We start from the raw sequence: 13,302 nt of genomic DNA on the forward strand, positions 1-13,302 counted from the left end.
CGACAACAAAAAAAAAACAAGAGCTGCTATAAATATTTGGGGCAGCTAGGTGGTGTAGTCCATCAAGCACAGGCCCTGGAGTCAGGAGGACCTGAGTTCAAATCCAGCCTCAGACACATAACACTCACTAGCTGTGTGACTCGGGGCAAGTCAACCCCAATTGCCTCACTAAAAAAAAAACCAACAAAAAAACAAATAAACAAGCAAAAAAACCAATTAGAGTTGTCACAAAGTAAAAAAAAAAGCTGCTTCAGGAGGTGAGTGTCCCTTCTTACTGGGATACAAATGTGTGGTTATCTCTTTTACCTTAACATAAATATTGTAATGGTCAAGCATCTGGTTTTTTCATGTGGGGTTTATACCAGCTGAAGTGTGTGCATATATGTGGTGAAAACAACATTGGAGTAGCATCAGAAGGCCTATGTTCACACCCCAGTTCTACCACCCCAGTAGCCCTGGGACTTTTGAGTAAGATTTTATGAACCTCAGGATTCCAATCTGTCTATCCCTAACGAGGCTGAGGCCATAGTAACTGGTGACTTACACCCTGGGGTTTGCTTGTAAATGTTTAACATCCAGGTCTTCAGAATGTATGCAGGACACAACTTCTGAGGTTTAAATGCTCACACTAAAATGTAACAATCAGCAAACCTCTTTGGAGAGCCATCAGTCCCTGTCCTTTACCTCCCCTTGAAGTTTGGCCTTTGTTCATTTCTCTAGGAACACCAGTCTTTTCAAGAGGGGGAGCTATGCTCCTCAATGCCACATCCATCTCAGACTCTTGAAGAACAATTCTATTTGTTGCTCTTGTCTGAGTCCTCCCCAGAAATTATGGGGAGGAGGTAAAAAAAAAAGAAAAGATGTGCAAACATGAATTAAATATGACATAGGTAGTTTTATTCCCACACGGAAAAGGGAATTTAGCATTCCCAATAAAGGTTTATTACCATCAGTTAAGAGGTTAATTTTGTAATTCAATAAAACGTGGGATAATTTATATGAACTGATGCAAAGAGAAGTGAGCAGAACTAAGAGAACACTGTACATAGAAACAGCAAGATTGTAACCATAATCAACTCTGAATGACTTGCTTCCACCCAGATTTGAATGACTTAGCCATTCCAAACAATAGAAAGATCCAAGACAATTCTGAAGAACTTAGGATGAAAAATGCTATCCATCTGCAGAGAGAGAGAACTGTTGGAATCTGAATATAGATTGAAGCATAATTTTTTTCACTTTATTTTTCTTGCTTTCTTTGCAACATGGCTAATACAGAAGTTGTTTTGCATACTTTCACGTGTATAATTGACATCACATTCCTTGCCTTCTCAATGGGTAGGGGAGGGACAGACAAGAGGGAGAGAATTTGGAACTGAAAAAAATTTTTTAGAAGAATGTTAAAAATAAATAAGCGGTGGATTTATTTATTAAATGAAGGAAGAACTGTCACTTAATAAATATTTATTAAATGCCTACTATGTGCCAGGCACTGTGCTAAGCATTGGAGATACAAAGAAAAGCAAAAGACAGTCAGTCCCTGCCCTCGAGGAGCTTACAATCTAATGGGGAAGACAACACACAAGTAACTATGTGCAAACAAGCTATGTGCAGGATAAATCAGAGATAATCAAGAGAGGGAAGGCACTACCATTAGTGGGAGTTGGGAAAGACTTCTTGTAGGAGGTGGAACTTTATCGGAGCCTCAAAGGAAGACTGGGAAGAGTCAAGCCTCATTGGAACATTTGCCAGCATTCTTTGTGAGGACTGATAATCAGCCACTTAACATTTCACCTCCACTGAGCTCAGCCTAACCAACGCCAAGTGCTCTCTTTCTCTCTGATGGTATCTTTCTTTTTTGGGGGATGACTTTTTCCTTTTAGGTTGGTCTCCCTTTGCTTCTGTTGCCACTGCAACTGCTCCCCTGCTGCTTGGGTGCCCAGGAAGGGAGAGACGCCAGCTGCCTTTCCAGATCTTATAAGGTCCTGTACCGAAAGGAAGGAGACACAAATGAGAGATGGCTCCACCCCAGGCAAAGGCTTGTCTAGGAAGCCATGAGCAAAGATAGATGGGAAGTGCATCCTCCCTCCTCACTGACCCTCCAGAACTCATAGATACATCCCCAGACTGGAAAGATGAAGCATCTAGCTAACAAGAAGAAGAATCTTGAGGGGTGAGAATCATGCCTTTAGTATAACTACTAGGTTCTGAATAAACAGTCAATTAAAAGACTTTTCATCACCACACAGTATGAATCCCTAAGTCATCATGGCCAGCAGGAAATGTTAAGAGGTTAGGGTTGAGGGAGGTGGGAGGAAGGGCTCTTTCATTACACCTCATTTTTCCTAAGTAAGCATTTTCCAAGGGGAGGGGGAGACCAAGAGGGCATGATATCTGCCCTTTTTGGCACTACTCTTCTCACCTTGCCCACCTCAGGAGGTTTTTTTTGAGGATTAAATGAGATACAGTCTGTGGAAATGGCACATTGCAATACAAATATAAATAATAACTCACATTTCTCTAGCACTAAAAAGTTTACCAAGCATTTTCTTCACCAAACCCCAAGGTGGGCAAATATTCTCTTCACTCTACATCTGAGTAAACTGAAGGCCAGAGGAGCCCTTGCCCATGGTCACCAAGCCAACAAGGGTCAGAGGTAATAAATGAAAGAGTGGGGTAGTGCCACTTGGTCCTAATAAAAGGAAGGATTCCTTCACATAATTGGGAATAAATTTTGGAAACTCATTGACCCAGGGAGTAGCCAGGCTGGAAATAAAAGGAACTTTTGCAGATGCATAATTGGAGATTAGAGGGAAACCTGAATTTTTTTTGGGGGGGGGGTTATGTCTTACCTTCTAGGTTGCCATCAAGGAGGAGGAATCCCTTTCACAGCTCCATTCCTTTTTGTATACGTTGCATTCCATTCCAATTCCATTAAACAAGCATTAATTAAGTGCCTACTATGTGTCATACGTCATATCAGGCTGCTGAGACCTTTGATCCTTGCTGGTTTGGTGACCTTGGGGAAGGCATCTGGCTTGTCTGAGCCTCAGTTTATTTATGTATATAGTGAAAAAAATATTTGTCCCAAACACTTTGGTAAACTTTTCAGTGCTATGGAAATGTGAATTATTATTTACATTTGCACTGCAAAGGAAACAGTCTCTTTCCTCAAGAAGCTTAAATTCTATTTAAGAATAGACATAGAGGAACATGTTTGTTGATAATTAAATGCAAAACAAATACAAAGTAATTGGGGGAAGGGGAGCTGAAACCCTAAGAACCAGGAAATCAAGAAAGGCCAATTGCATGAGGAGGAAGAGAGAGATTCTAAGGGGAAGTGATGAGAAAGGAGAGAATTCCAGACATGAGGACAGCCTGTCCAAGACCACAGAGATGTGAGTTGGAATACTGAACATGGCACGAGCAGGCCAGGTTCACCTATGAACATAGGGCGTCAGGGGCATGGAATCAGCCTGGAAAGATAGGTTGGAGCCATGCTGTGAAGGGCTTTATAAACAGGAAGAATTTGTATTTTATCCTAGAGTTAATAGAAAGCCAAAACTTAGATAATATCAGAAATACAATGCTGTGTCGCACAGGGGATCTGACCCAGTTTGAGAATTCTGTTGATGGAAATGTTCTGGACCCCTGACATTGGAAGGTTCTCGGGCAAAATCTCAGCCCTGGATAGGTGGACTGTGAATCACAAGGTGTCATCCCTGTCAAAGATGTAGATGGGCTACTATGAGACCCTTGGAGGGCAGTCTCATTTTTTCCCCGGGATTGGAGAAAGCGCTCTGCTGGAGGGTGGGGGTGGGCAAGGTAGGGAGGAAGGAGAGAGCTGCCTTGCCTTTTCTCAAAGGGATATATAGCCCATTTTACACTGAGACTTCTTGAGGATGCTTTACATATTTTAATTCAATTGCCTTCCAGGGCTGCCTTAGCATTTGATAGATGGTTTTAACCAGAATTGCAAAGTTGCCCTGGTGGGAAACATGGCACTCTGGTGAGAGATACCTCTGCTCCCATGAATCCTTGAGCATCCTCAGTCTCTAGATGAAATAGAGACCTGGTGCCCACAGGGTAGGGAGGGCAAAAAAGGCGGCCAAGAGGGATCTAGAACAACCACATGTTAGAGCTCAGAAGGGAAACTAGGCCAAGGAAAGGCAGCAGATTGCTACTAACTGGGATGGTGCTGGAGGCTTTGATATGGATATATAAGGTGCCTTGCAGGAACACAGCCCTGTGGAAGCTCTTTATCAGTGTCAAATTATGACAAACGACATTGGCGGAAAGTCACAGGGCTGCACACTGCCACAGCTACAGTACCTCCAAAGCTATGCAGGTATTTTTAGCGCCAGTGCCTTGGGGGGGTCCATCTCTACACTAATTAATCATGGGGAAAAGCATCGGTGGCTGGGTCTTCTGTATCACCTTCTCTCCACTCATCACTCCATTTTGGAGGACTGTCTTTGAAGGAGGAGTTAACAATGCCAAGGATGACTATGGTGGTCATCGCTGGGGACTCATCTCACTTGGAGGTCTATCTACACAAGAACCTGGAGATGGGCACCATTGCCAAATCGACGTCCACATTAGGATTGTCGTTACAGAAAGAAGAACTCACTGGAAAAGGAGGGAGCAGCAAGAGCTGCAGTCTCCCAAGGGCCAGTGTAGCTCCTATGTGAATGGGAGCTGCCCCGGAGGGCTCCTGGAGGAAGAGGCTATGCTGCATCCTGGCCTTAATGACCATCAAGGGCATGTGGTCTAGAAACAGCACCAGATGTGGCATCATGGGACTCAGGTGTGGATCCTGGCCCTGGGACCCTGGGCAGAATTTGTCTGACTCAATTTTGTCCTTTGTAAAATACACAGTTGGAATAAATGATCTCTAAGGTCCCCAGAGGTTGCTTATTTCAGGGCAGTAATAGGCCTTGGTCAATGGAAGAATAGATAGTCATCTTCATGATATGATTTTGTAGACTCAATGAATGTTAGAACTGGGAGGAAACTTAGAAATAATTTAATTCAGCCCCTTCATTTTACAAGGGAGGAAAGCGAGGCCTAGAGAAGGAAAACAACTTGTTTAGGTTACACAGCAGAACTAGGTCTAGAATCTAGATCTGACTTATAGGACAATATTTTCCACTGTACTTTGATAGTACTGTGACTCTCCAGCCTAAACCCTTTCCCCTTCACCCTTCAGTTCCCCAGTTGTTAATATTCTCTCTCTGTCTCTCTGTCTGTCTGTCTGTCTCCTCTCTTTCCTTTCCCATCTCTCTCTCTCTCTCTCCTCTCCTCTCTTTCCTTTCCCATCTCTCCTCTTTCTCCTCTCTCTTTCTACACACACACTCTCTCCTCTTCTTTTTCCTCTCTCCTCTCTCTTCTTTTTCTCCTCTTTCTCCCTCTTTCTTCTTCTTCTCCTTCTTCTCCTTCTTCTTCCTCCTCCTCCTCCTCCTCCTCCTCCTCCTCCTCCTTCTTCTTCTTCTTCTTCTTCTTCTTCTTCTTCTTCTTCTTCTTCTTCTTCTTCTTCTTCTTCTTCTTCTTCTTCTTCTCCTTCTCTCTCTCTTCCCCCCCCCCCCCCCTTTCTCCCTGCCTCTCTCTACTTATTGGTGTGTCTCCTTGAGGGCAGTGTCTGTTTTTGGTTTTGTTTCTGTAGCCCTACCACCTAACACAGTGACTGGCACATAGTACGTCCTTAATAAATATTGGTAGAATTATTTATTGTTGAATTCCCCCTGTATACTCGAAATTCCACTATTATTAGTATTGCCATCTCCTTGGCCCTTTATTTAAAATGCGAATGGTAAGTAATTCCATGCAGGATAATGCATTAAGTCCCTAACATCTAAGTCAAATTTTTCAGAAGCTTTCCTCACTACACAGAAGACCTGGGTAAGGTGAGGGAGCTGGCAGTGAAAAGAGACAAAATGGCCCAGAGGGAAAGTATTGGGGAATGCTAGGAACAGATTTGCTTGCTTCATTCTGTTGAATAGAGCTTGATAGAATATAGTGAGATTTTATCCTCCCTCATTCTGTATATTCTGCTTTTATCAATTCTTATCTAAGACTGAATTAGACTCTGACTGCCCACTATTGATTCATATTATAGCTCATAGCCTGACATATGCCAGTAAATGTTCAACAACTGGCTTTTCAGGAGGAAACAACTCACTACCACATTTAGTTTAATCTGCATTACTAACACTTTGTTCAAGTTAAGACAATCAGCAAAATGATAAAGCAAGCTCTGATTTGTACTAAATGCTCACAATGAAATGTTACCAATCCGCTTCTGAGCTGGTAAGACCTAACTCTGCCCATTACCACCGCCCCGCTCACCTCCCTAGGTATTTCTCATCAAAATTGTTGTCTAGTCATGCCTTCCCACATTCTTTACTTGTACAGTTGAATTTTTGAATCTATGAATAGGATTTTACATTTATCTCTATTAATTTCACCTTCTTAGATTAAGTCCACCATTCTCTCCTTTTTAGAACTTTTGGAATCCTGATTTGGTCATCCAATATAGTAGTTCCTTCCCCGTTTCATGCCATCTGCAAATTGCATAGGAATGCCATGATTTAAAGCATTGATGAAAATTCTGACCAGAACAGGGCCAAGGATAGATTCCTGGAGAACAACAGAAGGGTTATCCTGTCTGGAAAAGCTGTGAGTCACTGATGTTTCTATCTGAGAGACTGTAAGACCACTTTCTCTGGAGATTTTAAAGAAAATTGTAGGTAGCCATTTTATCCATCTGGAATGGGGGAGGTGAAATTCTATTTGAGAATAGCCCAACAGAAGGTTGGGCTAGTACTGAACTTTCAAAATACATGATTTAAAAATAGCCCCAGGGGCAGCTAGGTGGCGCAATGGATAGAGCACCGGCCCTGAAGTCAGGAGGACCTGAGTTCAAATCCGGCCTCAGACCAAACACTTGACACTTACTAGCTGTGTGAACCTGGGCAAGTCACTTAACCCCAATTCCCCCCCCCAAAAAAACACAAAAAACCAAACAAACAAAAAAATAGCCCCAGACGCAGATTTAAGGATAGTGGACAGAGGAGCAGCTAGGTGGCACAGCGGATAAAGCACAGGCCCTGAAGTCAGGAGGACTTGAGTTCAAATTTGGCCTCAGACACTTACTAGCTGTGTGACCCTGGGCAAGTCACTGAACCCCCATTGCCTCAAAAAAAAAACAAACAAAAAACTAGTAGACAGAACCTTCAAACATTGAGATTCAAGTGCTAGCTCTGCCACTGAAGAAATCCCTGGCTTTAAATGTGCATCAATTTCCTCATTTGTGAAATAGAAATGACCATTGGGAGACGTGTAGTAAAGTACAAGTGGACTGGATTTGGAGACAGAGGACATGGTTTTGAATCATGCTGTGCTTCTTATGACCTGTGTGACCTTGGGCAAGCTGTTTAAATTTTTTGGGACTCAGTTTCCTCCTCTATAAAGTGTGAAGATGTTGGACTAGATTAATTCTCAAAGTGTGGTCAGTGGATTTTGGAAGGTCTCTGAGATGCTTTCAGAAGGTCCATGGGGTCGAAATTACTGTCATAATAATACTAATATGTTTTGGTTTCTAATATGGTGAATATTGATAGATATAAATCATAAACAAAAGCTCTTTGGGGCTGGGTACCTTCAATAACATCGAAGAATATAAAGGAAGACCAGAAAGTTTGAGAACCAGTGGACTAGAGGACAGCTATTATATCTTTTAGCTCTAAATTTGTATTCTTGTTGATTTTCTAACCTATTTTGAAGATGCCAAGAGTAATATCTGTTGACTCCTAAGAAGAAAAAAAGGTTCTTCCTCTGAGCCCCTCCTCCCCCCAGCATTTTCCTCTTCCATTTTTTTAATGGCACCTAAAACATCCTACCGTGTTGGTGTGTTATTGGTGTCCCTGCATGCTTTTTCTTCCTAGACTTGAAACTCCTCGAGGGCAGGAAATGTGTATCTCACCCCTTGTTACATTCCCGACACTGCCTATTGTAGGTACCTTGTAAATGGTTGTTAAATGAATGAATGAACGGACAACGTGTAATAGGACATTAAAATTCATTTGTGAGTTCTGCAGTAAGAGAAATAAAGAAAGCACACTAATTGAGGACCCTGTAAGCCCATGTGCTCTATAATATGTTGTTCGACATAAGAGCTATTTCTCCTTTTACCAGGAGGTGGCGCTGCAGTCAGCGAGAAAGCAAAGGGATGCAGATAGAGTTGCTACAGTTTACAGTGAGTGAGCAGGATTGAAATGGAGATTAGAATTTTACAGAGAGCTGGAAGGGACCTCAGAGGTCATTCAGTCTAACTTTTTCATCTTACTGATGAGGAGACTGGAAAGCAGAGAGCCTGAGAGAGACCAGTGACTTGCCCAAGTTCACACAACTAGTTTGTGGCAGAGATAGGTCCTAGAATCCAAATCTCCCTCCTATGTTAGCATGCCTTTCATTAAACTGGACTCTTAATAGCTGTGTGACCCTGGACAAGTCACTTACCCCTGTTTGCCTCAGTTTCCTCATATGTAAAATGATTTGGAGAAGAAAATGCAAACCACCCCATTATGTCTGCCAAGAAAATCCCAAATGGGGCTACAATGAAGAGTCTGACATGACTAATCGACTAAACAAGTGGTCCTGCTTACCAAGGCTAATTCCTTTGCTTTGGCCCTTGATCCTATCCCTCCTTTTACTCCTTTGATCAGCCCTCCTCTCTCCTTAATTTTGAAACTCTATTCAATGGCTCCTTCCCTAACACTTAAAAACATATGCAGATAAAACTTACGATTGATCCTCTCCCCCCATAAAGTGCTGTTCTTTCTTTTTTCACAGCCAAATACCTAGAAATACTCATTGCCTCCACTTTCTCACTTCCCACATCCTCCTCAGCTCCTTGTACTTGCCTTCCCACTTCATCATTCAACTGAAACTCCTTCCAAAGTTACCAGTGATCTCTTAATGGCCAAATCTGGTCTTTTCTCAATCCTCATCTTTTTTTTTTTTTAACTTCTCTGTGGTATTTGTCCCTGTTGGCCACCCCCCACCCCCAGACCTAGACAACCTCTCCTACTGAGCTTTCATGGTCCTGCGCTCACGTGTTTTTCTTACTTCCCTGGTTTCTCCTTCTCATTCTCCTTTGCAGAGTCATCATTCACATTCTACTCACTATAAATGACTTCTGTCTTAGGTCATTCTTTCTCTTTATCCTTCTTTCACCTGGTGATCTTGTTAGTACCCGTGGTTCAATTATTGACCTCGATAAAGATGATTCCTAGATTTATAGAGCAGTTTTAGACTCTCAACTAAGCTCCCTCACCAACTGTCTACTGGATATTTCCAACTAGATATTCCATAAGGCAAATCAAACTCAACATGTCTGAAACAAAGCCCATTATGTTTTCCCCAAAACCTTCCTTGCTTCCTAACTTCCTTATTTCTGTGTAAGGTACCACCATCTTTCCATTCACCCAGGTTCCAACCTCAACTTGTCACTCTCACCCTCCTTGTGTCCAAACTTATGGATTTGCCAAGACTTACGGATTCTACTTCCAAGATATCTCTTATCATTTGTACATTTCTACAATGTCCCTCTCTTCTGACCCCCTCTTCCCATACACACAATCACCACTTTAGTTCAGGACCTCACCACCTCTTCCCTGGACTGTTGCAGTTGTCTCCTAATTGGTTTTCCTGTCTCCAGTCTCTCACATCTCTAATTCATCTTCCGAAGAAGTGCCAAAGTAATTTTCCTAATGCACAGGGTTGACCATAAGCCCCCTGCTCAAGAGACTCAGGAGAGGTCCCTGTTGCTGCTATAAAATACAATCTCCTCTGTTTGACTTCTAAAGGCCTTCATAATCTGATTCCAGACATCCTTTCAGGTTGACTGTATACTCTTCTTCACACACTCTATACTCCAGCCACACAGGCCTACTTGCTGTCCCAGGTACAAGAGATTCCATCTTGAAACATCATGTCTTTGCTCAGGCTGCCCCCCACCCCCACCTCAATGTGTTGGATCTACTCCCCACACAGTGCAGCCTCCCAGAATCCTGGGCTTTCCTCAAAGCTTAGCTCCAAGGCTCCCTCCCAAAGCTCATTCTGGTTCCAGCTACTGAGGACTCTGAAAAACAGGTTCTTGCCACTGAAGCCCTTGGCACTGTCAAATGGTTCAACATCAGAAACAAAGAGGATTTTCTCAGTAGAAGTGATATTAAAGAAGAGGCATCACCATCTGCTTTGTTGAGGTACCCTAAGGACCATGGGACCTTTCCATTTGACTCGCAGCAGAAAATTTTCGTGTGTGTTGTCTGCCCCTTTAAGAATATAGGCTCCTTGAGATCAGAGACTGTCTTATTTTTCTATTTGTATCCTCAGTACTTAGCACAGCGCTTGGCTTTGTACATAGTAAGTACTTTATAAATTTTCCTTTCCTTCCTTCCTCCCTCCCTTCCTTCCTTCCTCCCTTCCTCTTTCTTTTTCCTTCCTTCCTCCCTCCCTCCCTTCCTTCCTTCCTTCCTTCCTTCCTTCCTTCATTCCTTTCTTTCTTTCTTTCCTTCCTTCTTTCTTTCTTTCTTTCTTTCTCTCTTTCTTCCTTTCTTTCTTCCTTCCTTCCTTCCTTTCTCTCTCTCTCTCTTTCTTTTCTTTCTTCCTCTCCTTCCTTCATCCATATGCATGGAGCTCTTGGTTAGCTGTCTCTGCTTTATCCTTTCTTGATCTTGGCTGAATGAATATTGGAGATGGAATGGATCAAGTTATGGCCCTGTGAGCATCAAATTCTGAAGAACTACCAGAGATCCCCAACTTGATTCCATAGCAAAGTCTGCCCATGGCCATGGCAGCAAGTTCTGGTGAGGAGCCAGCCTTAAGGAGTGACCTAGCCCAGCCATGGATCAACTGGGTACCTGAGACACCATGTTCTGCAAGTGAGGAAGTGACTCATTCATCTGCTATGCCATACACAAAAGTAGGGCGAATTCTTTTTAGTAACCACTTTAGTTTCCGGATCCACTCTCCCAACAACCAAGAGAATGTTTAAGGGAGACAGTGTGCCCTGGTTGATGGGACAGGATTTGTTTCTACTTTTGTCCTTGCTATATTTATTCAGCAAATATCCCTTTATAAAAGCTAATTTATATAAATTGGTTAATTGCTACTGAGAATTCATTTAGTCAAAAATGATATTGGGGTGATCAATATTGAGGGAACCTAACAGTCAGGGGTTGTGAGCAGTATTAGAGTAATATAGAGAATAACAGTATTAGAAAGATATCCACAACCCCTCAGGGTCACCCTTAGATTAACCCAGAGGGGAGAATTATAGTAGCTGAACTCTGGAGATTGACTTGTCCCTGGAAGTTGAGATTAGGAGAGTGAGCCCAGAGATAATGTGTTACATATGAAAAATAGCTCATCTTCAGGCTGCTAATGAGCCTTCCCTTTGCTATATAGCAAAGCCAACTTTTTCATTCTGGGCCTCAGTTTCCTTATCTCAAGAAGAAAAATAGAGCTTCTGTCTGCTTGGGAGGAGTAGCAAAATGACTTATCTCAAAGCCTCTGGAGATGTGGTTTTGGCCCCAAGACACAGTGGGGACTTTTTTTCCCCCCAGGATTTTGACCAATGAGACTGGGGTATGCAAATAACTTCAAAGACTATATCAAGATTGGCTGGAGTACCCCTGATGTCACAATTGGCAGGCTTATTCCTCCTATGTTTCCTGTCATAGTATAGAGTAATAGGACTAGACTGAGGGAGCAGTTTATTCTAACAACCTCAATTTCCCTTCCCTCCTCAGCGTGTTGCTTTAGTTGTCCCCAGTCTTGGACCAGCTGGTGAAGAAAATAACATGGATTCCTTATACCAACCAGATCCCATTTACAACTCCACATCTTCCTTGGTTTGCCCCAAGTCATGGATCAGTTAGTGATGAAAACAACAGAGACCCCATGTCCACGAAGGTGAACACCTTGCAAGGAAAGAAAATGATCCAGACCTGTTTACAGTCAGAAGACTTTCCCATACTAGAGACTCTTTTCCCTTCGCCTTCCCCTATAATCTGACTTGAAGAACCTGTAATTGAAAAGAGACAGGGTTGCAAAGGGACCTGAAGTAGTTTAATTAGGTCTAGTTTCAGGGGCTGGAAGACTCATCCGTTCAATGTTGCCTTCTAATGTACATTTTATATAACTAATCCATAGGCTGGTAGTGATCATGGACTCCGCTAATAGTCATGTCTCAGTTTCTTCATCTCTACAATGGGGAGAAAAGAACTTCTGACTGCATGGAAAACTTAGTAAAATGACCTAAGTGAAAGCCACTGGAGATGTGTCTTGGCATCCAGGGAGTATCAGAGCTTTCTCTCCCCTCGCTCCCCAGGCTTTGACCAATGAGGCTGGGGTATGCAAATAGGATGAATGTGTAGACCACATTAAGATTGGCTGGAGTGACCGTGACGTCACAATTGGCAGGTTCTTTCAATCTTCCTTTCCTGAAGAGTGAAGAGAATGGAATTGCGGCCGGGATTCATTCTGACCCACTTGCCTTAATTTCTGTTCTCTCCTAAGTTTGTTTTTTGGTCAGTATCTAACCGTGGACCGGTTGGTGAAGAAAACGACATGGATCCTTTCTACCAGACGGGCCCCATTTATGTGAAGGTGAACACCCTGCAAGGAAAGAAAATGGTTGAAAGCGGTCTGCAGTCGGGAGACTTTTCCCTGCCCGAGTCTCTGTCCCCATGTCTCCCCCCGCAACCTGAAATGGAGAACCTGCTGCAAAAAGTGACCGGGGTCCAGAGGGACCTGGAGGATTTCAAACAGGAGACACTGCAGGCCATTCACCGACTCGAGAATGCCTACTGCGAGATGAGCAGGACTCTGGCCCAGCAGGAAGAGCAGGCGGCGAGGGTGAAGCAGCGATTGCGCGAGGAGGAGGACCGGGGCATCGTGCGGAATAAGGTCCTCACCTTCCTGCTCCCCAGGGAGAAGCAGCTGCGGGAGCACTGCCGATGGCTGGAACATGTGTTGGTAAAGACTGGGAGTCATGAGGTTCAGGGATCTGCAAAGAAGATTTCAGGGAACTGACCTGGTCTGGACTGAGCTATCCTGATGAGGGCCGGAGTGGCAGAGCCATAATTACTAAGAACTCAGAGCTGTGCTGGGAAAAAACAAACCAAAAAACCACCAAACAACAACATCTTTAAATTCCTATCCAATGTCTTCCCTGCCTCATCTTCCTGACACAGAAATAGTAGCTTGTCCCCTGGAGCTTGGGGGGGAAGATGCAGA

General features: G+C 43.3%; 1 protein-coding gene across 1 annotated transcript; it reads left to right on the forward strand.

Annotated features, from left to right (window-relative positions):
- The first annotated feature begins 12,621 nt into the window (after positions 1–12,621).
- CCDC182 (coiled-coil domain containing 182) lies at positions 12,622–13,098 on the forward strand. Its single transcript, XM_027870339.1, has one exon. It carries the CDS (start codon positions 12,634–12,636, stop codon positions 13,096–13,098), a length of 465 nt encoding a protein of 154 aa, XP_027726140.1. The 5' UTR covers positions 12,622–12,633.
- Positions 13,099–13,302: the final 204 nt, after the last annotated feature.

This window comes from Vombatus ursinus, unplaced genomic scaffold (assembly GCF_900497805.2).
Source record: "Vombatus ursinus unplaced genomic scaffold, bare-nosed wombat genome assembly UNPS02014797.1, whole genome shotgun sequence".
NCBI lineage: Eukaryota > Metazoa > Chordata > Mammalia > Diprotodontia > Vombatidae > Vombatus > Vombatus ursinus.